The 27,920-nt window shown below is 45.4% G+C and overlaps 1 protein-coding gene across 1 annotated transcript in view; it reads right to left on the minus strand.

The window, feature by feature from the left end:
- Positions 1 to 26,710, minus strand: part of Ntn4 (netrin 4) — a 102,106-nt gene extending 75,396 nt beyond the window's left edge. The window contains exons 1-2 of the mRNA XM_063255333.1: positions 26,323 to 26,710; positions 23,196 to 23,725 (exon numbers count right to left, since the gene is read on the minus strand). Of these exons, the coding sequence (XP_063111403.1) occupies positions 23,196 to 23,725; positions 26,323 to 26,377 (585 nt within the window). The 5' untranslated portion in view covers positions 26,378 to 26,710. The remainder of the gene's footprint in view (positions 1 to 23,195; positions 23,726 to 26,322) is intronic.
- Positions 26,711 to 27,920: the final 1,210 nt, after the last annotated feature.

Here is a 27,920-nt window from a genome sequence, read left to right on the forward strand (position 1 = left end):
GAGAATGCACGTATGCTTTACCCCGCAGCGACCCTCCTGCTGTTCCTGCTCTTTGCACACAGCCTTAGGTTCCAACCATACCCTCCACTGCTTGCTGTTCTGGAAAGGCCCTCCTGGCCACTGGCCAGTGCGGCTCCTCTTGCCTAAAACACTTGGTGCTCCTGTCCTTGACACCATCGTCTCGCTCTCTGGTTTGCCCCCTCGTATTTGTATTCAGGTGTCACCTAGAAGGCCACTTAATTCAGGAAGTTCTTCTTACCATCCTTCTTACCACGAGTCTGGATTAGATGGTGCCCATTATGTGCCTCTTTATGCACTCATCGTTTCTTCCAGACTTACAACTGACCACATCAATTTTTTAATTTATTTAATGGCTTGTATTCTTCTTGAGATTCTGGGCTCATGAATACTGGGGATCTTGCCTGCTGGCCCACCAGCATACAGACAATGCTTAGCACATATAATGAACACGTATTTGTTGAAAACTCATAGTCACCTATGATAATGACATATTTTACAAACTGCGTACATTTTTATTGATCTCACTTTATCCTTACAGTAATCTCCGATATGGTGTTATTCGTCCTCATTTTTCGCATATAGAAACTCTAGGAAAATTTAACTAACTTCTCCAAGTTCATCTATCCTTTCACTGAAAATAAGACCTAGCCAGGGAAATAACTTTGAAAACTAGAGATCGAAAAAGCCAGCCCTCACCAGCCTATCCACGCCTTTCCTTTCACCTCTGTTCTCTCTCTGGGTGGCTCCCCTGTATAAAGCTAGGTCTGGTTTTCAGGGGAACGTGGAGCTGGTAAGTGGCAGAGTTAGTATTTCAATCCAGTTGTTGGAATCCAAGCTTACTGCTCTTGTTATGTCACCACTTGGGGCTTCATTTGGTCATTGAATACTTCACGGTGTCGGGCAGCTGACTGGGGAGGTGAAAATGATCCAAGCTTCTCTTCTGGAGAACAAGCACTGCAAAATCTGAACCATGGTGGGAGAAATGAGGGGGGTGACAGAGAGGACAAAAGCTCAAAGCTGAGGCTAAGCTTGGGAGCCACCATGGGAGAGGTCAAAAGAGAGGACCAGAGCCAGGAAAACATGCAAAACAGAACCAGTGACCAATTTAGGAAAAACCCCAAAGATTTGTAATCATTGAAATGCAAAGAAGTGAGACTGGAGAGAGAGAGACAGAGAGAGACAGAGAGAGAGAGAGAGACAGAGAGAGAGAGAGAGAGAGTCAGAAACAGAGTCAGAGACGGAGAGTGACAGAGACAGAGAGTCGGAGAGAGCGCACAATGGCAAATGCATTTGAGAAGATTAAAAAGAAAATGGAAAACTCACTGAGTTTGGTTGGATGACAATACTTCTGAAAGGTTAGCTGGAATAAGAGACAGTTTGTAAGGTTTCAAGAAAGAATTTAGGACGAGGAAACAGAGGCAAAAAGGAAGTGATTGTAAAAATCTCAGCAGTTTGTTTACAGGCATTGGGTTGTTTATAGATTTTGGTTATTGTGAACCAAAGCTCCATGAACATTCACAGAGAGTCATTATAAAAGTGTAAGTCATCACTTTTTGCCAGTGCTTAGGAGAGACATTGCTAGGTTACATGGTAAATGCAGGCTTATAAGGAATCGCCAAGCTTTTTTCTAAAGTGGTTGTATTCTCTCATTTCTACTAGGAATGCAAGATGTAAGTTTTAGTTGCTATGCATCTTCACCAACACTTGGTATTATCAGGCTTTTTAGTCGTAGCTTCTACAGTGAATGTGAGCAGCGGCCCACTGGGATTTTACTGTGCATTTTCCTGTTGACCATCTTTTCATGTGTCTGACAGACACCTTCTTTAGGGAAAGATCTATTCAAATATTTTACCCACTTTTTAATTCTTATTTTTCTTATTGAATTATGAGTTCTCTATGAGTTGTCAGATTAAAAAGTACATTCAGGCACATTCCTTGCAAATATTTTCTTGCAAATATGTCTGAAGCTTTTTTTTTTCAACTTCAATCATGTCATTGGGATTGTCTTGGTACCAAATACATAATTAGTTTTCGTGAAAATTCCACAGTCATTTGAAAAAAACTATATATTTCCTGTTTATGGGCTATAACATTCTATATAAGTTTTTTTTTTTTTAGGACCAGGGATCGAACTCACAACCTCATGCTTGCCAGACAAGCACTTATGCTGCTGAGTTAAACCCCTGGCCCTTATTTTTCGAACTGCATTAATCAAGTTCCATGTCCTCATTTACTTATTTCTGTTACTACACGTGTGCAGTGCATGTTCACATTCCTTGTGTGACACTGGCACGCGTACACATCTTCAGTCCTTTCATCTCTTTTCCCTGCCTTCTCTCCTCTTTTGATTCCCTTCCCATTTGAGAAAGATTTATCTCCCTCCTTCCTTAACTGTATTTTGAAAGTCAAAATTTTAAATCTTATGAAGTTCCGTTTATCCATATATTCCATATATGGCTCGTATTTTTCGTTTCCCATCTGTGAGATGTTGGCCTATCTTGAGGTCATATATTTTCTTACAGAATTTAGCTTTCATTTCTTACATTCAGATCTATGTCTGTATGCAGCTAACTTTTCTGTATGCTATGAACTGTTGAGGTTATTATTATGTTTAAGTCTCAAACATAGATGTCTAATTATTCCAACACCACTCATTAAAAAGATGTCCTTTCTTCATTGGTTCCCATGGCAACTTTGTGCAGTATGTTTTTCTTTACCTTTCTTCTGATGGCGGTTCATGGAGCTTCTTAGCTCTGTGGATTTATAGCTTTCATCCAGTTTAGAGAAAGTTTTCCTGTCATTCCTTCAAGTGGTTGGCTTTTGTTGGTTTGGTCCTCTGTTTCTCCTTTTAGACACTAATTACGTAAACGTTAGAACACTTAATATTGCTCTCTAGTTCACCGATTCTCTCCTCTCTCTGTGCCCCATTACAGTTTCTACTGTTAAATCTTCAAGTGCACCAGCGTTTCTTCTGTGACATCTAATCTGATGTCTGTTCCCGAGAGTATATTCATCATTTCAGATAGTTTATCATTTTCAGAAGTTCCATTTGATCTTTTCTGCATCTTCCATTTCTGTCAACATGGTCATGTTTTCTCAAACACAGGAAGTACGTTTATAACAGCCACCTTAACGCTCCTGTCTGCTAATTCTACCGACTGTGTCAATTCTGGGGATGTTTCTCTTCACTGAATTTTTTTCTTGGACTCATGTTTTCATGTCTGGTAGTTTGGGATTGGGCATTAGACACTGTGAATTTTATGGTTTTGCTTACTGGATGTGGATGTTATTTCTCTAAGAAAGTTAGACTTGCTCTGACATAACACAGGTTGACCCTTTTGAGGACTGTCTTTAATGTCTGGTAGGATGGGTATGATATAGCCTTTATTCTAGGGCTAACATACTTTCAACTGCTGGAGCTTTCTGAGGGCGCTTGTGAGGACTCTGCCCGGTGCTGATACATTCTGAGGCCCTCCCAGTCTGAAATGTGGGGACACGAGTCATTCCAAGCCTTACAGGAATACGAGGAATTGTTCAACTACCACTGTCTGGGGTTTTTCCTCCACTCTTGTAGATTTTTAGCTCACATATTCGCAGCTACGTATTCAGCCAGAAAGTTGAGGAGACCTTTGTATAAATCTCTAGACCTCCTCTCTCCACTATTCTGTCCCACAGATTCTAGCCATCTTAGTTTCTTTGAGCTGTCTCCTCCATTCAGGGGGACCTGTCTCTGTGTCTCTCTTCCCATGTGACTTAGAAGTGTCCCCATCGGTCATCTGAGGCAGTCACAGGGCTCGCCATATTTGCATTTTTTAACCTGTTTTGTGCTATCTAAGTCCAATGCCTGAAAACAACCGTGTCATAGTTTGCCTGGCTTTCTAAGCTGTGGGAAGATAACTCTCAATCCTTCATAGCACCAGAAACCCCATTTCAAATTGGTTACATTTAGGTTGTTGCAATTTATGAAATGTTGGAAGTGAGACAAAAGGAGAAACCTAGCTGGTTTCAAAGACATAACTTTGACTGTTTCATTTTGAATACTTTTTTTTGGTAATACTTATTCCCTCCATTTTCTATTTCCCCCTTTTCACTAAAGGATAGAAGATTCTACTTTAGATTTTTACCTTGAGCAAATGAAAGTTGCAAAGATCGCTTTTTAAACAATTTATATTAGGACCATCCTAGGTGCCTACATAGTAGGAAACAGCTCTGTAGGTATTGCTTTTCCCCTCCCTGAAATACAGGAAAACGATAGGAACTGTAGAAATTTCACTTATTGAGTTTAAAGTTCTTAGGTTTTCATTATGACCTTGCTGTTATTTAACATGATCAGAATAAAGCTATTTACATGCTTTGACACCTCAGTCAGGTAACTGCAGTATCAAGGTATTTTAATGTCTAAGGTAAAGTTATGGGTACAGTAAAAGTGATTTTTTTCTGATGTAGGACAATAGTGTACAAGAGACATCTTTGGTTTCCATAAAGATACAGATATTAAATACATATATTGAGAGGAGGTCCGAGAAGCCAAGCCATGCCGTCCCATGAGCCAGCAGCAGTCATGGGCCAGGAAAGAAGAAGAGCACCCCAGCCCCCTCACTGTAAGCACCCAGCTGATTTGGAGGAAGACGGGCTGAGATGATAGCAGTTAAGTTAAAGAATAACTTACTGCTTCTATTGTTTGACTGACTTTGCAGGCCTAAAGCTGGTGGTCTGAACATCTGTTTAGAGGATAACAATATGTAACATAGCAACTATGGGGGATTTCCTTCTGTCTTGTTTCTGAAATCCAGGATTGTTCTCATGGTTTTGTTCCTTTTTATTGTTTTGTTTTACTTCCTTTAAAATTAAAAAATATGGTTGAAAATAAACATTTTCCTTGCCTGAATGTCACAGAAAAACACAACTATCACACCTTAATTTGACATTAAAACTGGTTTTCTTGTCGAATACGTGTGATATTATTGGGGTATTTCCCACTAAACCTCCACTAAAATGTGCTTTAATTTTTCATTAAAGAGACTTTATCAGAGGAAACAAATGTTCTGATTAGAGATTTTTTTTTTAATTTAAAAGACAAGCTTTACACATTGTTACCTGGATGGGGAGATCTGGCTACCAAATGAGTGGACTTCCAAGGGCCCTCCCAATTTGCCCTAAGCCACAGGTAAATATTTGCTGTTATTCTAGTACTAGGCAGGCCTGGGCTACTTTATCCTTCACTTGCAGGAGATCTTTGGGAGAAGTATTAATTACCACCAAGAAAAGTTTTCCCACTAGAGATTAAGCTCACATACCTTTTACCGTAAGTTCCTGTCTGAAGTATGAGGATTAATTTCAAGAATGGAATTAAGGAAGAGAATTGAAACCTAAATTAGGAAGAAAGATTTACAGAAATAAGGACCAGCAATTGGTCTTTTAAAGGTAAAATACCGTATTATATTCTCTACTTTGCCTTGCACGTACAGAAAGGAGGTAGGTCTAATTCATGTGATTCATATAGACAATAGTAAATACTATAAAATTAGTCTATGTATTCTTTTGCTCCCAAATGAGTAACAAGTAATAATTATTAAAAAGCTTGTGTTAAACTAAACCTATCCTCTGTAACTTCTAATGTTGGCCTTAGGGCTACATAAAATAAGTGCATTTCATCTTCTACATGGAAGTCTTTCAAATATTTAAGGCTGATCATCAACTTGACTCTCAATCTCTAGATAAAATACCTGCATGTCTTGTATCATGTGGCTTCTAAACCATTCACCACCCTGGGCTGACTAGAAAATGGCCTAAGCCAAGGGCAGTATTTTCTAAGTATTTTTCTCTCTACAATGTCAAGAAAATGCTCATCCTTGTTTCTGACTTCGTCTTCCAATTTTATTATTTTTAATCCACATGAATTCCGAAGGTTTTTGCGTAACTTAAGCAATAGTCAGACGAAACGATCTCTAGTACACACAGCTGTTTGGGAAGAAATAAATTCGATGGAATGGAGCCAGTGGTAGGAGAGGGGGAAAGTGTGCCATCTCTCCCATCCAAGTCCTAACCAGGCCGGACCCCGCTTAGCTTCTAAGATCAGAGGAGGTCAGGCACGGTCAGTGGGGTGTGGCCATAGGAAAACATGCCATTTCTGAGACACCTCTTGTGCAGTCACGTCCAGTCATGGTGAGACGAGGGTGTCTGTGTCTTTCTTTAAGGAGGTTAGTGTAATGAAAGGGCTTGCTTCCACCTCTGCATTTGTGTAATGAAAGCATTCATGTATTTCTGTAACACCTGTCATCGGCACATTAGATGACGAGAAGATTATTTCTGGCCACATGCCCATTAAATGGACAGGGACACTAAAGGTAAAGTCAACATGACGGGGAGGAGGGTAGCAGGCTGAATATTCAGTTGTGAACAGATTTAGTTTCCCTGTCCCCTAGGAAGCTGAAAGTGACTGGCTGAGCAGATTAAAGTGGCCTTGGGGACCATGGCGGGTTCCCCATAAGATACCTCCTGAGGGCAGCCCCAGCTCTAGAAGCCACTCACGGTGTCTGCTTGACCACCTGGAGATAGCCAAATGCTTTAGGAGGAGCACTAGGAAGAATCAGAAATAATATACCACTGAACGCCTGGCTGGGAATTTCCATGTGTGCCTGGGACATGTTTTATAACGTTCTTAGGAAGCAGGTGTGTGTGGGTTCTGGTTACACTGCTGCAGGTGGATAATCTTTTCCTTTTTTTGGGTGGGGGATGTGTATGTAGATAACAGGCAGAAAGGCGGCCACACTTGGAAGGGAACGTGAGTTCTTATACAGTGAGAACTGCACACTGATCATCTTTTCAACAGGTTGTAACTCGCTAATTTAAATAGCTTGAATAAGATTTCATTGAGATCTTTAACACTATATTACTGTAAAAGTCCATTAAGTGTTTTGTGGGTTTGTTTGACGTGTCTGGCTGTGTAGCCTAGGTTGGTCTCAGACTCACTGTGTCGCCTGGCTGGCCTTGAACTTGCAATCCTCTTGCTGAAGCTCCGGAGAGCTGGGATTACAGCGTGCACCACCACACCCAGGAATTAACCTTAACAAATCTGCCATGTAAAATTACAAAATGTGTCTGTCCTTAAAGGAATAAAGAAAAGTCCAGAGAAGGGACTGAGAAGAGGGATATGAACCTGAGTTCACTACAGAGCAAGCTCTTAACAGAACAACTTGGAAATTCCTTCAGGAGGCTGAAATGCCAGCGAGGTGTAGGTGGATACATTTCTTTCAGCTTTGATAAGACTCACTTTAAACTCATACTTTTATCATAACATTGCCATCTAAAAATATCCTTAAGACCGTAATTCCTTATCTTGTACTTGACGTTCATAGTATAATTTTAAAGGAATTTAAGAAGTCACAACAGACAGGTGGAACTAAATATAGATTGACGCCACATGAATTATGCTTTCACACCTAATTTGTTCATTCTCTAAATCTAACACTTCCCACTGTTACTGTTTGGCTAGGAAGGTGGTAGGGCTACTGCTTTAATAAAAAAAAGAGTATAATTCTTTATGTTCTTTTTATCTGCTATTAAATGACCAAGATTGATAGCTAAATGCCTGTCTAAAAGTGCTACGTTAAAAAGATAGGCCCTCAGCACTACTGCTGACAGTGACAGATGACCAAAGTTAGCACAAGAAGCTTCTAGTTTACAACTGGCTTGTGTTCTAGAAATGTAGGCCAGTTTCCATTTTTTTTTTTTAATTCCTGTATCCCCAGAGCCTGAGAGAATGCGACACATGTCATGGGTACCCAGGTATCTTCAGAATGACCAGCCCAAAGTGTCCTTTCTCTAATAATGCAGTGGGATTTTATTGCTAGTAGTTAGTATTTATAGAACACTTTTATCCATGTCTTATCCCAGTCTTTCTCACGCTGAGCCAATTTAAAAATGAAGATCCTAGAATAAAGAGCCATTTGGGTATACAGGGAGTTCAAGGGAACTGGGGCAGTATCAGTGGAAGCAGGGAAGGCACGCAAGAGTCCGAGCTGGCAAAGCCTGAGAATGAAACAGATGTGAGGCTCCGACTCCTCCACCCACACTGCACTGTCCATCTGGCAATATCACAATACCAAGATTAAACCGCCACCCATTAATACAAAGAGGGACTAGGGACTCATCGCCTTTCCCTCCCACCTTTTCTTCCTCAGGCAGTGAAGGATCTTCTTTATGTTTAATGGTTGAGAGGAAGGGCAGCTCCTTTTGAGATAGCAAGAATAAGATCCCCCCAACTAGTCAGCTGCAAAGTGAGGGTGCCTGCGTGGCCAGCAGGAGGAATTGCTGATCGGGTTAGACAATGCCTAACACAAGCCCTCTGGTTAGTGGACTTTCTATCTATCTATCTGTCTATCTATCAATCATCTATCTACCTAGCTTTCTTTTTTTTGGTACTGGAAATTGAACTCAGGACCTTGAGATTGCCATGCAGGTGCTGTGCCACTGAGCTAAATCCCCAGCCTGGAAAGGCTTTTCTTTAGTCACAACTTGTATATTTAGAGCTGGCATGAAAGGGGTCTTGACACAAGCTTCTGATTCTGTGTGTGAACTTTCTCTAGAACACTGCTGCTCACCGGATTATTTGGCCTTTGCTGAAACATTTCATGGAGTGGTCAACTGGAGAGAGCTCACTCTGCCTTTGGCTGCATCTGGATTTCTAGAAAGTCTTCCTTTGGTCAGACTCTTGCCTTTGGAAGGCATCAGAGTCCATTTAATCCCTCTTCAAACATCTGAAGAATGCTAGCAATTCCTGAACATCCATAAATCCTCTCATAGGCGAAATATCCTGAGTTAATTGTTCATTATATAACCAACCAGGTTCCTGACTGATCTCTCCAGCCCCACTCAGCTGCTCTAAACAGGAGCGTCTTGACCTGAGCACAGTATTCTAGCTATGCGTGCACTAGAAAAGGGGACAGAAGGTCTATTCTCCCCTTTGTTGAGAACACTGCTCTTCTGCTCACAGGGCCTAGGACTGAATTCACTCTTTTTGGCAGTTGTGATACGGTTGACTCGCATTGAAATCACAGACAACTAAAACTCTGAGGTCTTTTTCTTACATGAATAGCTGATAAGTCACACCTCTCTGGCAGCAGCACAGCTGGCTTTTTGAAAAGAATAATTCGCATTATCACTGTTAGATTTGATCTCCTAAATTTTGCTCAGTGGTCTTTCACACTATGCCCTGTTTTCCTTCTTAACAGCTCTGATTATGTTGCCCCTACTCAGGACTCTGGACGCATTCCACTGCCCACAAAGACAAGTCCAAAGGAAGAGACAGAAGCCCCGGAGCCTCCAAGGCCAGCCTTGCTCAGCCACCCCTCCAAGCTCTCCCCCAGTGCGCAGCCTGCCACGGTCTCCAGCCTCTGCTTCACTGAGTACACTTTCCCACAGAATCATCTGTTCCATTTTTCAATTATTATTCATTTTTAAGCCATTTAAAAGTCCCAATTAGACCCAAATTTTCGTTTTTGTTTTTGCAAAAGAGTTGCAATTTGTTTTGACAAAAAAAAAAAAAAAAAAATCTGACACCCAAACCACTTTCTCTAGCAAAAGTTTCTCCCTAACTAGTTTCTCATTCCAGCTCTAGAAAGGCAGGTGAGTTGGACTTGGCTTACTTGAAATATAAGTTCTCTGGGAGAGAGTAAGAAGTGTAGTAGTTTATCCAAGTGAACCAAACAGCTACAGAAGCTTGTTCATAGACCTTGTCACGAGGTGACTATTTTTCACAATCACAGAACCACCAACCTTGCAGCCAACACAGCACTGTGACGAGGAGCTCGGCTGGCAACATTGCAAGAGGACAGGTTCCCTTTCCCACCATTTTGAGTGACACTGAGGACAAATTACCCCCTACCCCCAGTGAGCCTTTATGTGCACCTCGCACTGTGTTCTAAGAAGTGGTGACAGATGCACCTCCTATCCAGATGGGAGCCCCCTGTGCCAGGTCTCTGCAGATTAAGGCAGAGCCTAGGGTCTGGGTTCACAGGCAATGGGACACATGACCTCTTATACACATTGACCATGAGCCTGAGGAGCTGCCCTCCCAAATGGCCAGCCAGGGAGATGCCCAGCAGGTCATCTCCCAGACATCCTGATCAATGTGCCTGCAATGAAAGGTCTTTAAATCACAAAACACAATGAAAAGCTGTCATCGGTAATATTAACAAGGCCTCAGAGCTCATTCATGTGAGCGCATTGGCTAGAATGTTAGAATTTAAGGTAGTGTTTCTCAAGGTGTGGTCTGCGCTACATCAAGGAGCTCACAGAACAGGATGAATGCTGTGATGGAAATAAAGGTAGGGAACTACAGATGCACTTATGTGACACACATGTACAGGGCACCGAACCTTAGATTTTGGTTAGAGGTGAAGTTTAAGCAAAGTTCTTAAGTGTGAATAGGAATTATCTATCTATCTGTCTATCCATCCATTTACCTATCATCTAGCTATGTATCTATCCATCCATCCACTTACCACCCACCCAATCATCCACCCACCCATCCATCCATCCATCCACCCACCCATCCACCCATCCATCCATCCATCCATCCATCCACCCATCCATCCATCCACCCATCCATCCATCCATCCATCCATCCATCCATCCATCCACCCATCCACCCACCCATCCACCCATCCACCCATCCATCCATCAATCCATCCATCCACCCACCCATCCTCCCATCCATCCATCCATCCATCCATCCATCCATCCACCCACCCATCCACCCACCCATCCACCCACCCATCCATCCACCCATCCATCCATCCATCCATCCATCCATCCATCCATCCACCCACCCATCCACCCACCCATCCACCCACCCATCCACCCATCCATCCATCCATCCATCCATCCATCCATCCATCCATCCACCCACTCATCCACCCACCTATCCACCCACCCATCCATCCACCCATCCACCCATCCACCCATCCATCCATCCATCCATCCATCCATCCACCCACCCATCCACCCATCCATCCACCCATCCACCCATCCAGCCATCCACCCATCCATCCATCAATCCATCCATCCACCCACCCATCCTCCCATCCTTCCATCCATCCATCCATCCATCCATCCATCTACCCATCCATCCACCTATCCATCCATCCATCCATCCATCCATCCATCCATCCATCCACCCATCCACCCACCCATCCACCCATCCTTCCATCCATCCATCCATCCATCCATCCATCCATCCACCCACCCATCCATCCACCCATCCACCCATCCACCCATCCATCCATCCATCCACCCGTGCATGCATGCAAAATATTTGCACGAACAGCTCTAAGTGAATGGGAGGTGTGACTGAGGGAAGATCAGAAGAACTGTTCTAGTCAAGGAAACATGTCAGAGGGCAAGACATTGCTCCTTGGAGTGATAAAGCAATTCCTGAGACACAGCTGGAGGCCTCAGTGTTGGAGGCAGTAATAGAAATAAACCAGGGAATGTTTAGTCAGGGCCCAGCCCAGTGATGACAAAGCTTTTAGAGACTCAGTGCCAAACTGCAACCCAAAACCCACTTATTTATCACAAAGTACCAATACTGTAACTAAACCTGAATGTCGATTCATTTATAAAAGACAGCTCCGACTTTAGCATCTTTTGTCTTAAAAGAAAAACAGTAACACGTGTGCGTAGGTTCGTCACCACTGGCCTGGCCTGTTACCTTAAGAATGGGATGAAATTATCAGATGACAGGGAGTCACTGAAGGGTTCTAAGCCGTGTAAGCCAGGAAGTGACATTCTGCATTCTAAAAAGACTCTCCCAAGCGCAGTATAGACAACAGATTGGGGAGCAAGTGAGACAGAAGAAAGAACATCTCAGGAGCACACTGCAGGGACGGTACAGATGCAAGATAGTCAGCCTTCCACCAAATGGCCGGAGAGTGGAGTCTCTCAAGAGAGCCTCCAGAGGACAGCTCTCAGAGGGACAGGACTTGCCGAGTATTTGCAGTTGATGCTCAGCTTTTTGCCTCAGTGGGTCTTTCTGGGTGAGGCATAGATGCCATTCTTATGGGTTTTATTTTCTCTGTCAAAGACGTTTGTGAGAGTCTAGCTTTTTTGGCTGCGAGTGAGTCAGGGGTTTAAAGAGGGGTCTTAGAGACAGGAGAGTAGAGTCACCAAGGAATGAAAGAGCTGAAGAAGGATTTTCGGGAAGTCTGAGGGCCGACAGGAGAGGAGAAAACACACATCTGTAGAGGTGTCACCTCCCAGGACAATGTGCTATTGTTTCCCCCAGCAGAGTTTAGGAGCAAGAAGGCAAACTGTGCTGATCTAGGGTCAGGGTGTTGCAGAAAGACCAGAGGACTACGGCCTGAAAACTGATAGAGACTCCAGAGGGAAAATCGCGGGGGCAGGCTTCGTATCGTGTCTATTTTTGCAGACAAATAGGAGCCAGCGGAGAGATAAAATAAGTGGTCTACTGTGACGTAACTAGACGCTTCGAGGGAAGTGAAAATCAGAAAGAAAGACAGCCAGAAGTAACAGAGTCCATGGGAGGGGACAGTGGGGAATGAGGGTGTCGGTCCACTGTTTATTGATTTATTTTTGCAGGTTGCACATAAAACCCCCTTCCTCTCCTTCCTCCGGAGGGACCCACTTTTTCTAAACCCTGATAATTAGCAGAGAAGCAGTTGTTGCCAAAGGGTGAGTTTTGCAGTGCTGTGGGCGCGCTGGCCCGGTGACAATAAAGATGAGTTCCTGGCTCTTCTGACACGTCCTGCGCTTGATGGCTGCCACTTACCCTAGTTTTTTTCTTTTTTCTTTTGGTTTGTTTGTTTTTCAGTGCTGGGGATAGAACTCAGGGAGCGCCAGTACTTCACTACACTTTTTCGAGTCAGGGTGTTCCTAAATGTCCAGGCTGCCTTTAAATTTGTGAACCTTCTGCCTCAGCCTCCCTAGAAGCTAGGATTATAGGCAGGCACCACCAGCCACAGTCTAGCTTTTGTTGGGTTTCTGTTTTGTTACCAGGGCATGCTGTCCTGCTGAGCTACCCCCTCGTCCTGCTTTACTTTTTATTTGGAGCCGGGAAGGCTTATGGGTATGTTTATTGGAACATAGAGTATGAGAAAAATTTCGGCACCAGCACTAAACAGTGCGAGAAAGTTGACCACATTTTGTCTCTTCACTTCAGTTTTCAAACAGAGAAGCCCTTTTCAATAGCAGCCAAAAGACACAATATTTGCACAAATGAGCATGAGGTCATGTAGAAAACATTTACATATTTTTCATAATTATTTTGCACCCTAGGAACTTTGCTTATGCAGTGTAAAGCAATGTCAGCAAACATAGCTGAGACTTCTATGCTTCTGGTTAGATTAATGAGAGAAGACAAATAACCCAGGCAGAGGGGTACCATTTTGCTTTTTTGCTCACTAGCAAAAAAGAAATCATCTAGGAAAAGAATTTCTGTCTCAGAGATAAAAGACATGCATGCAAAGGATCCAATACAGAAACTGTAGAGATCTGTTTCTATTCTCCCCCTTAACAGGACAACTCAGCATTAATATATTCAGTATTAATTAAAACATTAACAAGGATGTTTAAAAAATTATGCAAGCAAATCGAGACTGTGAAAATATAAATGCTTTTGCTAAAATGGGATTAGTTGTCCACGAACTCTACGCTTTTGATAGATGGTCTCCACATCACATTCTGGAAATCAGATTAAGCAGAAGAATGTATGTAATTCTATGGTCCAACTTTTCCTCCAAAGTGTGATGGTTTGAGACATTCTAATGAATTACTTCCAAAGTTTTGAAAATTAGAAAAGAATGAGAAACCAGATGAGTCAAGATGACGTTGAGTATGAGACCCTCAAAATCAGAGGGCCCCCAACATCGGCATTCTTTTTAGCATGGAATTTTCAAAGATTTCTTTCCTTCCCAGGACAGCACCCTAATCATCGCTCCCCTTCCATTTTCTTCCATCGCTTCTATGGTTAGTGTTTTTCCTGCGTCTGTTTGTTTTGGTTCCTCTTTCAAAAAACCAAAGTTTCTCCTTTCAACTTCCCACTCACTTGGCATTTTAGGATTTACACCCACCATGCTGACCAAGGCAACGATCTCAGGAGTACCTGACTTGCGTTGTGGCTTAATGAATAGCTGGCCCCCTAAGTGAGTCAGACGGGTTTTTGAGGTTCCTTGGGAGTCTGAAAGTGTTTTCAGCAATGACAGCATCAGTGGACAAAGTTTAATCCCCTCTAACCTCAGGCCTCCAGCCTTCCTTCCTCTTCTGTGGACAGAAGTCCACACCCACATCCACTCCCACGCTGATCTCACCCATTTTTGCAGTTTTAAACATCCTCTCCACACTGGCCACTCCCTAAGTTATGTATGTAGTCCAGACTTCTCTGAACCCTAAGTCCACAGATCCAACTTGCTCCTGTGTATCTCCTCTTGGATGACTCACAGGCAGCTCAAACTCAACATGTCCAAGCCGAGCTCCTGGTGTCCTCCCCAGATCTGCCTCCCTGGGGGCTTCTTCACCTCAGCCAGTGGTGACCCTGCTCCTCCAGGTGCCCAAGCTGCAGACATCCTTGCTTCTGTCTCCCTCTCTTCGTTCTGTTGCCTATTAGTCATCCAAGTGGAGATGCTGAGAAGGAAGTCGGATCTGTGGGGTTAGAGTTCAGGAAGTCTGGATCACACCCATAAATTTAGGAGTCATCAGGGTACAGATGATATTTAAAGCTCTGAAACTGGATGAGATCATCAAGAGAGTGGGTGTGGATGAAAAAGAGGAAGGTCTGAGAACTGAGGTCAGAGGGGATTAAACTTGGACCCCATTACCCTTGGCTTTTTATAGAAAAGAGATTCAGAATCAAACCACTGTCTCGATTTCCACGGCCACCTCTGTCCACACGCCACCACCAGATCAAGCCTGAATTACTGCAGCAGCATCCTAAAAGCTGCTTCCCTCACATTCCCTCCCTCTTTGCTCTTCTCTTAATGCATAAGCCAGAGTGATCCGATTTAAAGTAGATTATATCACTCTGCTTAAAAACCCAACGGCTTCCACCACTCAGAGTAAAAACTAATGATGTGGTAGGTAAGCCCAGATTAACGAATGGTCCAGATTACTTTAAAAGTAATCAAGGATGCTAAAATATTCAATTTGAACTGATCTGCGGGTCATCTCATGATTTGCACGCTTCCCCATCCTATCTCAGGTCTCACAAGTTCAGCTGCCTGGTGACCTGCGGGCTTCAGTTCCATTCCTTGCTGTCCTGAAGGTCCCAGGCAGAGCTGCTCAGGGACTGTGCTCCTTATGTACCTGCGCTGCACGGCTCACTGTTCCTTTCCTTAGCTCAGGACCTTCATTTCAAAGTCTTGCTGAGGCTTTTCTTAGGAGCCGCATCTACACACTACCCTCCTTGTCCACATCTGCATCCCTTTCCTTGCTTTATTTTTTGAATTGATCACTACCTGAACAATCTACGTATTTTCCTTATTTGCATCTTACATTTCAAAGGCAAACACAAGGGCAGGAATTTTTTACTTTTGTTCCATATCTCCAACTCCTGGCACACAGGAGGCATCTTACAAATATGTATAGAAAGAAAAATTGAAAGGATTGGTGTTTAGGGAGATGGGTACATTCAACGCAGGTAACAAACACCGTATCACTGTTTCATAGTGACTTTCTTTGGGATTCAGTGCAGTGAATGTATTTTGGACATTTACTCCTCGTGGAGTTCTGTGTGGGGTGCAGAGGCTAAGTGCTGGGAGCCACAGAGCAAGCACAAGGATCGATAAGACAATGTTCTTCAAGAGCCAACTCTATGGGAGTAAAAGAGACAGGGACGCGATGTAACAGCTATGCCTATGTGGCATGGAGCACAGAGGAGGGACAAATTGTCCCCAGCGAACACTCCTGATTCCTGATCAGAAGTGAGTGCTCCTCTACTTCCTGATGTGAGTCATTTTCCTTAAATTCTAAGCACCTCAAGTCCTCCGACCTCCTCAGTGGGTCCTAGAGTTCTCTGCTCCTCGGAGTCTCCTCGTATGACAACCACATCTGTCTTTGCATCTGCCTGGGTGCCCGTCCCTCTCTTTCTTCTCTGTGGGCCTCCATTTTTCAATCAGTAATTATGATAATGCCGTGCTTTATAATCTGATCTCTCAAAGTTTCTGAACCACAAATAGAACAAATGCAAAGCAAACAGATGCTAAATAAGCTTTTAAAAAATAGCCAGAAACCATTTGTTCTGGATGAAAAAAAAAAATAAATCCTTTGAAATAAATCAGATCATTTACTGAATGAGTATCTGGGTTTGTTCTCACTTTTATGTAGCTTCTTTAAATAATTTTAACTGATCGCTGCTCTGTCCATTTTCTTTAAAATCATAGTTTGGAAACATGCTGTCAGAAATCTATAATTCCATGCCTAAAGGATGGACCAGGTCTAGGGCATGTATAATCAAATTACATAAATATATACAATGTTTTATTTTCAAGTAAATTCAACAAAATTAGGGCTAAGACTATGCTTCATGATGACCCATTAATACATTAGATGACTAACTTAGAAAAACTCCTTGAGGTAGTCACTAGCTAGATAAAAAGTATTCCCCTTCCTGAAAAAACTGAACAACCAAAAAGCATGCTAAATGGTACCGAAGAACTGTATATTCATTCCCATCTCTTATTTTGAATGATCTTACGTAGCAATAAACACAAATAGTTGCTTGTTATAATTGTTATAACTTTTTTTGATCTTTTTGAGAGAGGGTTTCACTGTGCAGTACAAGCTGGCCTTGAGCTCACTTTGTAGCCCAGGCTGGTCTTGAATTTGCAACCATCCTCCTGCCTCAACCTCCCGAGTGCTGGGATTACAGATGTGAGCCACCATACCCAGCTTGTTATAATTTTTTATCTAATGTAAAAAAATCCACTAGTTTTATCAGGCAAAGTGCATGCAAGTATATTACCTATTACAAATTTTCCACTAAACTGTGAGTTGTAGACAATTCCTAACAATCACTCTAGCAATTTGGCTCAATTTTTCCTTTCTTATATTTTGAAGTTGTAATAAAGCTCAACTGTACAACCAGCTTCAAGGAGAGTTAATCACCACAGCCTGGCTAGCTTAGTCTGTCACTGAGCTGACTCTGCCTGAGTGATTTTTGACTTACTAAGTCTCCGTTTTTTGGTCTGTAAGTGGTGTTAATGTTGTTGTCCTACTAACGAGGCTCTAATGAGGCTAAGGGGTGTGGTACACTTAACAGAGCAGTCTCGGGAAGGCTTGGTACACATCTGGTGACACTTGGTGACAGTCATGACTGAGGACCACAGCTGCAGAGTAGCCATGAGCAGATTTCAGCACTAGAAGAAAACAAGTAACTAACCAAAGAGTACCGCTTAGAAAGCATTACTGCTCCTACACTGTTTTTTATTTGTAAAAATTCTAAATATAGCTTAACATAGAAACATAAATAGCTGGAAAACCCAATGAAGTTATTTACTGTTTTCTGCCCACTTGTACTGCGCTGATTATCATCAGGGAGTGACTGACACACAATACTCTCAGTGACCTGAAGGGACAAGTCGATGCCTGGACACGGAAGGTCTTTTCATCTGCACAGTAATTGGGGCGATTAGTCATGTACCATCGCATATTATTTAGTGAATAATTCCATAAATTCTCATGTGTACTCTTAGTTGATTGTAAGGGTTTTGAAAGAAAGGAACGTACACAGTTTTTCTATCTTTTACACTGTCTGACTTGGCACAAAGAATTTCAACTTAGTGTGTCTAACGGAAGTGGCACTGGACTAGAAGTCAGGAAGCACAGATGTGAGCTGAGTGCTTCTAGACAAGCCACCCACACTTCTCTTAGACTTCAGAGAACTCAGGTGTAATGTTCTTTTCCATTTAGATTGCTTTTCAGATGCTCTCGTCCTAAGAAACACTAGCAAAACAGCTTTGGATTGACTAGTAAACACAATAAAACTGGGTTTTGATTGACGTATGTCATTAATTAATACTCAACTTCATTTTACTATACCTACAGTTTGTAGGAAATATACACTTCATCGCAGATATTGTTTGCTGATAAAAACACTCTAGAACTCAAAGTTCTTGTGGTCCATCCTATCAGACACAAATCCTTCAATCTGCTTTAATAACAGCCCATCCTTTAGTGCTGGTATTCTCTGCCCACAGCCCTGTTGTATTGGTATTTACCACGGTGATCCACTGTGCATCTTCTTCATTTGTGTTCTCTCTCTCTCTCTCTCCTCTCTCCACCTCTCTCTATTCTTTTCTTGCCTCTCCACTTAGAATCTAAGTTTCATGAGGACAGAATTTTGTATGTTTAGTTCGCTGCTATCTCCCTAGTACCTGGCATGGGATCTGACACAGAATAGCTGAAAAATTATTTTAATGAATGGATAAATAAACATTATTTAAGATCCTTGACTACTTACCCCATACCATAACTTATCTCTTATGACTGCTAGCTCAGTGTTTCTATGTTAATCAGAATTTCAGATTGTCTCCTGCCTAAGGCTTAATCATTTCTCCTTCTGCCATTTAAGGATCTTCTCATACCCAATCTCTGTTTGTTAGATCATCCACCCATCCATTCTGTGCATCCACTCAGTTATAGATTTCTTGACAGCTTATGTGAGCCAAGGAATGTAGTAAATTCTGGAGATACAGAAGTAAACACCCGACACAACCTTACCCTTTGGAACAATCCCATCTGTTCGAGGGTTGCTCAGGGACCCAGCTACTCCCTGGGTTCTTGGCTTTCCTAACCACTGTCTCTGACTTTACAGCTCCCCCTCTGTGTGCTGTAGGTATCTGTCAAGCCCCGGAAATGACTCTGTGGCTTGGTTGATTGCTGTCCAACTTGTAGAACAAGTGATTCTCCCTTCTACGAAGAGGCTGTCTGCACCACTGGACAGTTGCTTTGGGTCACTGAGCAGATGTTGCTTCCCAAATGGTGCTGATCCAAATTCGAGCTCCGTGAGGCCTGACTGTGTGGGGCCTAAAATAGCTAGCTGAGTCTCCTCCACTTGCCTTTGTTTTCTGTTCTCTGAGGTGATCTGAGAGTATGTCTTTGCATCCCAAAAGAGGGTAATTAATCCATCACCTTTAGCTGCAAGGTTATTATTATCTACTCTTCCAAAATAAACGACTAAGCCTCCAAAGGACAGAGAATCTTGAAATCAACCTTGCTGAGCCCCAGAACTATTTATGTCTGGCACCAGGGCTTTGGGAGCACTTGCTGGCTCCACCCCAGCCTTTTCTACTTTGCGCTTTGTGGATCTGCAGGGTCCTGAAAGAGGATAATGAGAGTCTGCAAAAAGACAGCCCCATGGCCAGTAAGTTTGGCAATGACACCGCCTATTTCTCCTACTGGGGTGTACAGTGAATAACGAGTCCATTTGTAATTTATAAATGTCCAACTTTGTTAAACCTGGTCACTATGGTTTGAATGTGTCCTCTAAAAGTTCACGTGTTGGCTGGTTGTTGTGGCACGCACCTGTAATGACAGCACTTGGGAGGCTGAGGCAGGAGGATGTCTGTGAGGTTGGGCCACATAGTGAGATCCTATCTGAAACAAACAAAAGCCCAAAAGCAAAACAACAAAGTTTGTGTGTTACAAACTTCATCTCCAGATGAATCTGCTCATGATGTCTGGAGGTGACCACTTTGGGAGGATGATGGCTTTAATGCTGTGCAGGAAATGACACCCTCTGTCAGGAGATACCCTTGCGACCATAGGATGCAGCAATGAAGTCCTCACCAGACACGGAGCAGATCCTTGCTCCACGCTCCTGGGCCTCCCAGCCTCCAGAACTACGAGCTGAATAAACTTCCCCTGGGCAACAGAAAACAGACCGTCACCAGTCAGTGTTTCCAGCCTAACCTGATGACTGAACTCTTTAATCCTAGGTGGCCATCGATGCAGCTTCTCAGGAGAATCCTGCGGGGCAGATCCTTTTCCTTCTTTACATTATACCCGAATGAGCTGCAGCAAATGGCTTTGAAAGATGAGGCAAGTGGAAGGCAGGCACAGCGCTTTCCGTCAGAAGTTCCAGGGGATCCATCACAAAGGGAGAACTGAGTTTCATGGAATAAATATCAGACTCCAGGTTGGAAAACTTGGAACTAGTCCTCACGGAGCTCACCATGTGTCTTGTTACTTTTCTCTTGATGTTGAGACAAAGTGAAGTGAGGGAAGGTTTATTTCTTACAGTTTTGGGGTTTTAGTCCATATTCAGCTGCCTCCAATCACCAAGGTGGCCTGGCAGGGAAGCCATTCATAGCCACCTTCGCAGCAAGAGCAAACCCAGCAAGAGAGTGAGACATACCTTCCTCCTGCCCTCCTTCCTCATGCTGGCTCCACCTCTGGGTGGGTATAGCACTCATACCACCAATCTGTGGGCTAGACAACGAACGGATCACAAATGCTAGATTTGGCTGCATCCACCATTGCATGAGGCTTAGGCAGGGATGTCCATCTGAACATAAACCATAACACCATGTGTTTCTGGGCAAATCAGCTTAGCTATGAACCACTTAGCTCTGAATCTTGTCTCTAGCATAGGAGATCATGTTTAGGATATAACCATACCCTTGTCTTTGAAACTGTCTACCAGTCTAGGAAGTCTGGGTAGCAGGTTCCACTCTGGTTTGCAAAGTGCTCCTCTAGAGTGGGTGGTGGAAAGTGCTTGGCTAGCGTGGGCGAGGCACTCTTCAGAAGGAAGAGATTAGTTCTCAAACCTCTCTGTTTTCTGAAGGAAGGAAATTCTACAATGGACTAACATACACTTGCAAATAATGCTCTGGGGAGTCTAAGTTGTACTTGATGTGAACTAAAGTTTAGTTTCTGTTTGTTCAGAATTGGATGTAAGCACTGATGACAGTAAGTCATTTAAAGAAGACAGATTTTTGCATCTGCTATAGGTTAAAGTGTTACTTTCATCATTGTTAATTAATCTCTGGACTGTTATTAAAAATTCAATGTGATGCTTGCCAAGCGAGGGTGGCTGTCATCTGCCTACTGAAACTGCTTCCTAGCTGCACACAACTGGTAGCAATGAGATGCAGGCAGCAGACAGAACTTCATGGGTCAATTCCAGAGCAATCTGTGTGCTTGAGCCATGCATCTGTGCTGACACGGTGTTCTACACATAAAGAAGCAATGAGACTAACTCACCTGTCTCTTCTCTTTCCTGTCCTGGTATCTTTAAAAATGTCCATCATGACGGGACAAACGGGCAGGTGTTATTAATCAAACTGTAGGGACCATGGTGCCAGCAGCACTGTTTCTAATGGACTCTTCAGGGTGTATGAAGGCCACGTAGCTGACGATGGGGCGGAATTTCTATGTGGCAGTGGGAATGGGAAGAGGCTTCCAAACCAACCTGTTCATCAGGTACCTGGTGAGCACTGTTCCCCACCAACCCGCAGAGAGACTTAGCAGCACTGAGTACAGTGCCTGACAAGTAGCAAGAACTCAACAGATGCTTATTAAATGCATAAACGGCTGCTAGCAGGGATGCATCTTAGCATCTGCAGCCATCCTAACGTGTGCATTGTGTGTATACCTAATGCTTAGGTTCCCAATTTCTCAGCCTTGGTATCATTGACATTTTGAGCTGGGTAATTCTTTGTGGGGGGTAGGGAGGGAATGCTACCTTATGATGCACTGTTGTAGGTTGAGTAGCATCCTTGGCTTCTACCTAGTCAGTGGCGCCCTTCTTCACCCCACAGTGTTTCTGGAAGTTGCCAAATGTCTCAGTGTCTCAAGGTAGGAGGATGTGACATCACCTTCATTAGGAACCACGTCATCTATATATTCATTGAAAGGGTTTTGGCCCAGACAGGACACTGTAGCCAGGAAAGCCTCAACCGGAAGCAGGAAGCCCCTATCTCCCCTGCCCCTAGGAAGTTACCTGTGATGCCATCTTCCCGCCCCTGGAAATTTACATATGGTGCCAAACCTAGGACCAATGGGCTACCTGTACATCCCTAATGCCTGCCTTAGGTTCCACCCCAAACCGAGGCTATTTACATGCCTCCACGCCACGTGTCCGCCGGAGAGATCGCCGGACGCCAGTGGTGGGGGTGCCGGTCATCTCTCTCCGTGTTTTCAGAATAAAGGCCGCTTTTTATTTTATACTTCTCATCTTTTGGAAATATTTTTCATCTTTTGGAAATAATCCTAACATTCATGATATGCACCAGAATCAGAAAGACAACACTGCCTGTCTTCTTTTTTGTTCTGAATTGCTATTTCTTGATCTACCCATTGTAGGTGTTACAGTCTCCTTAATCTGCTTTTAATTGGCCTTTAGCAAATGACCTCACATATCTGGGAGAACCTCTCTAGGTACTGCAAATTAAAAACCTCTCTAGGTACTCCCAAATTAAAAAGACTTGTTTCCCATAAGGGGGAAGAAAAATATTAAGCAAAGAGAAAACCTTCCATACAGAAATTGGCACCAGTAGCCAAGGAGGCTGTTTTGCAGAATGAGCTGATCTTAGATGCAGGATAGAACCAAGTTTCTAAGCTGGAACAGATGTGCCTGTGAACCCAAAAGGAGCCTTTCTGTCTTTAAAAAAACAAAACAAAACAAAACTTACCTTCATTTGTTTGCTCCGCACTCTGGAATCTTAGTGATAAAACTCCAGTGCCACACAGAAGTATCCTGCTGACAAACAGACTTTTTTTTTTTTACTGTTGGCTTTGTTTCTATTTACTTCCTATTTATGTCAGCAGTATCAGGAAGATACCAGCACGGCTCCAGGAATAGGCTGTCTCAGCAACGTCACCCTCACAAACAGAACTAGCAGGGCTGCTAACGGAAGAATCCAGTAGCCTCTGAATCCTCTAATGCTGAGAGATGATGTGTGTCTACTCTTTCTCAAAGTGGAAAAAAACTCAGAATCCTACAATTCTGACTTAAACCCAGCCAATGGGCAATCTACTTGGAAATGACTAAACATCCATGGCTAAGGGTGAGGAATAATTTACGACAAATAAAGCTCATGAAAAATTCTAATTTCCTTCATGTTGCTACAAGTATAGCTTCATGCTTTAAAAAAATGTGGGCTGGTAACATTTTTCTGCCTCACTTTACTCACTGTGCGGCGTGAAACAGACGCTCTTACCTCGCCTCCAGTGCACGGGAAAGGACTAGAGTATCTAGAGGTGCAGGGGGCGCCCTTCTTGACAACATCATCTTCCAGGCCAAAAGTAGCTGAGCAGTTAGTCGCAAAGTACTTGTAAGGCTTCCAGGTCTTTCCAAAGTCCTGGGACCGGTCCAGCACCATGGCTGCCGGCCTGGGGGACTTGAACACCATAATTAGGTGAGTGAAGTAGAATTCAGTTTCCAGGTCCAACTGGATCTTTTCTCTGTGCACATCCTCTGCCGACTGCCACCACGTGCGGGGGAACCTGAAGGACGAGTCTGCCATGGCAGACGGCAGGTGCGCCAGGTGAGGGTGCGCAGCGTTGCACTTGTGGCACTTGGGCTGCCGGCAAGTGTGATCGGCATTCTCGCTGTAGGAGCAGTACAGTTCGGTGCCGTTCTGTCCGCAGGTGCTGTCTGCCCAGAGTTTTCGCCCCAGAGCCAAATTTCCCATGCGAGGGTTGCAGGCTTTTTCACAGCGGGAACTCGCTCCAGCTACTCCACTCAGCCCTAAGGAGGGGAAAGCCAGTGTCATTATTCAGGACAAACCCATGGGGAAAGAAAGTTCCTAGCTCTCTACCTGGTCCACCTACACCAGTCAAGGTATCTGCAAAGAACTTGAGATTTTCCATAAAGGGAAATTCTAGCATGTTCGATCATGGACCGGTATTGGGCATGTGTATTTTATTTCTTATGTTTAGATGTAAAATTCACATAAGAGGAAAAAATATAAGAGAAAAAGGATAAGGGAGAGAAGACATACACATCGGGGTGAAGAATATTGGCATAACATTTTCAAGTACTTTGCCTTATGAATGTTCTTTAGTTTTGAAATGCTTTTGAAGTCCACAAATTGTATCAAAAATACTTTTTTAAAAAACCTACTTTAATTTGTAAGTTGAGTCCTTCTGTCTGATTGTCTGACATGATTATTATGAGAATGTATTCAGTAAGAAATGGAGAATTCTATTTTCTTTCTGTTTTTATGGTAATAAAGAGATCAGTTCTCTATAGTAAACGTGGTATGAGAAATTTAGCAAACATACAGCAGGACCTCATTTAGGGAGGCAAAGCTGGAGCCTGTAGGGTCTTGGACATGCAATATCCATTTGTAATAGTAAGTAAACATAACCAAGAAAAGTCCACCTCTAACCTGCTAAGAGATGGAAGGGCCCATTTTGCAGGCTCTCTGCCTCTTGAGTGGGTCTGCCTAGGACAGGTTACACAGTAGTCACCATTTGCTTACAGGAAGATGTTTATCACCAGCTTTAGTCACTGTCTGTGAACCCAAACTCTTTCTTAAAGAAATATACTCTTAGGGGCTGGGGATTTAGCTCAGCAGCATAAATGCCCACCTTGCAAGTGTGAGGCGGAGTTTGATTCTAGGTACCAAAATATACTCTTGCTCCCAAACAGAGGTCCAATGAGCTTTAAATGTTCCAAAATCACTTACGATGACAAGCGTGATCCACTTGTTAGCATTCTGAAACACATGTCCTAATCCTTTAAGTAGGACTTGTCATTTCCATCATGCATACCTTGAGTACAACCATCTATTTTAAAAGCCAAAGCCCAGAGGAAAAGAAAGAAAAGGAAACTGAACCCCAAATTGAATGTTTCTGTTTAGTTTTGTTCGGTTCAGAGGGAGCAGATCTGAGCTGCTATCACCCTGGCGTCGGAGCGCACCAGATAAGTTTGGCTGAAGCCGAGACCTGCACACACTGACTGCCACCGCCATGCAATCAAAGCAGAGGGCTCCCTCCGGCATTATTTTTTAAACATCAGTGAAAGCGTGCAGGACGCCCGGGTTCTATTTGCCATTGTTCTGATGAGCTGGGGCAGCAGTTGCTTGTGGCCAGAATCACACAAACACAGTGTGCTATGACTCACCTGTAAAGCATTTCAGGGAAAATCATATACTGCCCGTACAAGTATTTTTGACTTGAAACACTCACCCTGTAATATTTATTTACAACCTCTTGATTGCTCCCATTTTTTTTTTTTTTATCACAACATGGTTTGAAAAGGGAAAAGTTTATTAAAGTTCATTTTCCCACCGAGGAGCCTGCATTAGTGCACGAAGGGTGTACAAGCCGGGAGAATTAAGCCAGAGGATGATCCTGCGACTCTGATGGCTTAGGATGCAGACTCTGCTGCTTGGACTTTCCCGAGGAAGAATGGAAGAAACCGCAGGGGAGAAGCGTCCTGGCCTGAACCACACACCCCTTCCCGAAGGAGGCGAGGCTGTGGGAGAGCGGGCAGCGCCTCTCGCTTTCTTTCCCCTTTGCCCAGACCGCTGCACTTATGCCTCCCTGGAAACCAGGTGACTCTCACGGGGGACTGCGGGCAGCAGAAAGGGCGCCCGAATTTAGAAACAGCGATCTGGGGACGGTGGCCTAGGGCAGCCCAAGAAAGCCAGGGCGGGACGGAGGGAGCGGACATCTGACGACGCCCTGCCCGCTGGTCCAGTTACCGGGACCCGGCGCGGACCGCCTCCGACCTCCCGCAGAGCCGGGCCAGGTACCAGCCCCCGGGCGGCCGGCCAGATCGGCGCGAGCCGGTGGCCACCGCCTAGCGTCCCGGCCCGCAGTCCCGCTGCGTTCCGGCCACTGCCCCGGGAAGGCGCGCGCCCTCCCCGGGTGGCCCTACCTGGCGCCCCGGTGCCCCGCGCGGGGTCGGGAGGCCGCGGAGGTCGGCGATCGCTCTCGTGGAGCGGCCGCCCCGGCCCACGCGCGCCCAGGTCGCCGGGCCACCCCTCCCCGGAGCTCCTCAGGCCATGAAGTGCCGGGGATGGTGAGCCGGGTCCTTTGTTCCCTCTCCAAGGGGAAAGGCAGTTTTGCAGCAAGAAAGAAGCCCTGGCCGCGGCGCCTCCGGCAGGGTGCACCCGGGATCTCGGATCATCTCAGGGGCAAGTGCATCTCAGTAGGAGGAAAAAAAAAATCACACACACGCACATAGATGTGTATCAGCAGGATCAGAAAGTGCGCAGCCCCGGAGAGAGGGGAACATGGCCACTCGCTGCATCCCGGGACCCAGCTCTGCCCCCTGCGCCCCGCGCAGAGCCCGGCTGCGGAGGCGGCCAGCGGAGGCCGCGCGTCACCACCCACCTGCGGCCACCGCCGAGCAGCCCCAGAGCAGCAGGATCCGCGCGCAGCCCCCCATGGCCGGGAGGCGCCGAGGGCCGGGCTCCAGTCCGCGGTCACTGAGCGGCGGGGTGACGCTCGCGCGCCGGCCTGGCGGGGCCGGGGCAGCTCGGGGGCGGCGGGAGCCCGGGGAGCATAGCCGGCCCGGCGGCCCTGGGGCTCCTGCGCCCGCCGCCGCCCGCCGGCCCGGGCGAGACCTTTCACTTCCCGGCCGCCGCCTCCGGGGCGTCCTCCTCCGCGCGCACCACCTCCGCAGGCCGCCGCGCCGCGGTCCGGTCCTTCCCCCTGGGCAGCGCCCCGGGATGCATTTTTATTGCACCGACTCGGCGGCGGCGCTCGGGTGCCAGCCCTCCTCCCCTCGCACCTCCACCCCTTTCTCCGCCCGCCCCCCGCGCTTGACAGCCGGGCGGTGCAGCCCGCGAGGCCGGTCCGCGCCGCCCCCGGGAAGGGGTCCCCCCACCCCAGACCCGCCTCCGTCCGCGGGAGGGGTCTCGCGCCCCGCCCCCGCCCCGCCCCGACGGGCCCGCCCCCGCCCCGCCCCGCCCCCGCCCCAGGATGGGTCCTCCACGCCCCGACCCCACCCGGGTTTGGGTTCCTCCGGCTCAGACCCCACCCCAGCATGCGCCCCCACCACGCCCTGTCCCTCCCAGGATGGGCACCCCACGCCCTGGCTCAACTTTGCCCCGCACCCCTCCCGGCGCACGCCCTGCATCTCCCCGCGTGACCCCCCTGGTGCCCTCCAGCACCCACGGGCCTCCCCTGGGAAGCAGTCTCCCACCTTCTCCAGGAACATTCCAGAGAGCAGTTGACTCCCTGCTGGTCAGGTCAGGGCACGCCAAGGGGCTTAAAAAACCGCGAAACAGGCTAGCGCCTACTTTCCACATCTCCCAACAAAACAAGCCTTCCCTCTGCCTCCCGCCACCCACCCCTTCGCCCCGAGTCCCGCGATCCCGGTGCAGAAAGCTCAATTCAATCTTGGGGCGCTGGTCCAAAGCGCGAGCTGACCACTATACTCAAGGCGGGCTCGCTGCCCTTCAGGGATGCGGGTGCATCGCAGCCACACGAACTGCCTGCACAGCCCGAGGCTGTGCCCATTTTGTTGTAAAAGATGTCCTCTTATCGAACTCTAGGAACTCCTGGGCAGTTTAAGAACATCCTAGTCTAGGGGTTGGGGTGTAACGAAGAGCGCCCTTCGGGTCCTTCCCCGCAGCCTCACTCTGTAGAGTGTGATGCACTGCGAAACAAGGTTATGAAGTAACTTAAGGGGAGCGACTCAGTACCAACCACAAGCAGCTAATTGTAGCTAGGATTGCTCAGGCTGGTGTTATGGAAGGAGATTAAATACCACTTGGGAGCTTTTGCACATTCAGGGAAAATTTAATTCTGCTTACACATCCAGGGAAATTGGCAAAAGTTAAATCGAATGCAATTTTGTACTGCAGCATTCAATTTTGTGCCTTTGAATGTTTTCCAGAAAAGTAACTGCTCTACAGATACCATCCAGTTACCTCCTGTGTTCCAGACAGGGAAAATTCAGAGCTCTGGGGGCAGTGGAGATGTGA

This window comes from Cavia porcellus, unplaced genomic scaffold (assembly GCF_034190915.1).
Source record: "Cavia porcellus strain 051 isolate PalLab524CR breed Dunkin Hartley unplaced genomic scaffold, mCavPor4.1 scaffold_8, whole genome shotgun sequence".
Taxonomy (NCBI): Eukaryota; Metazoa; Chordata; class Mammalia; order Rodentia; family Caviidae; genus Cavia; species Cavia porcellus.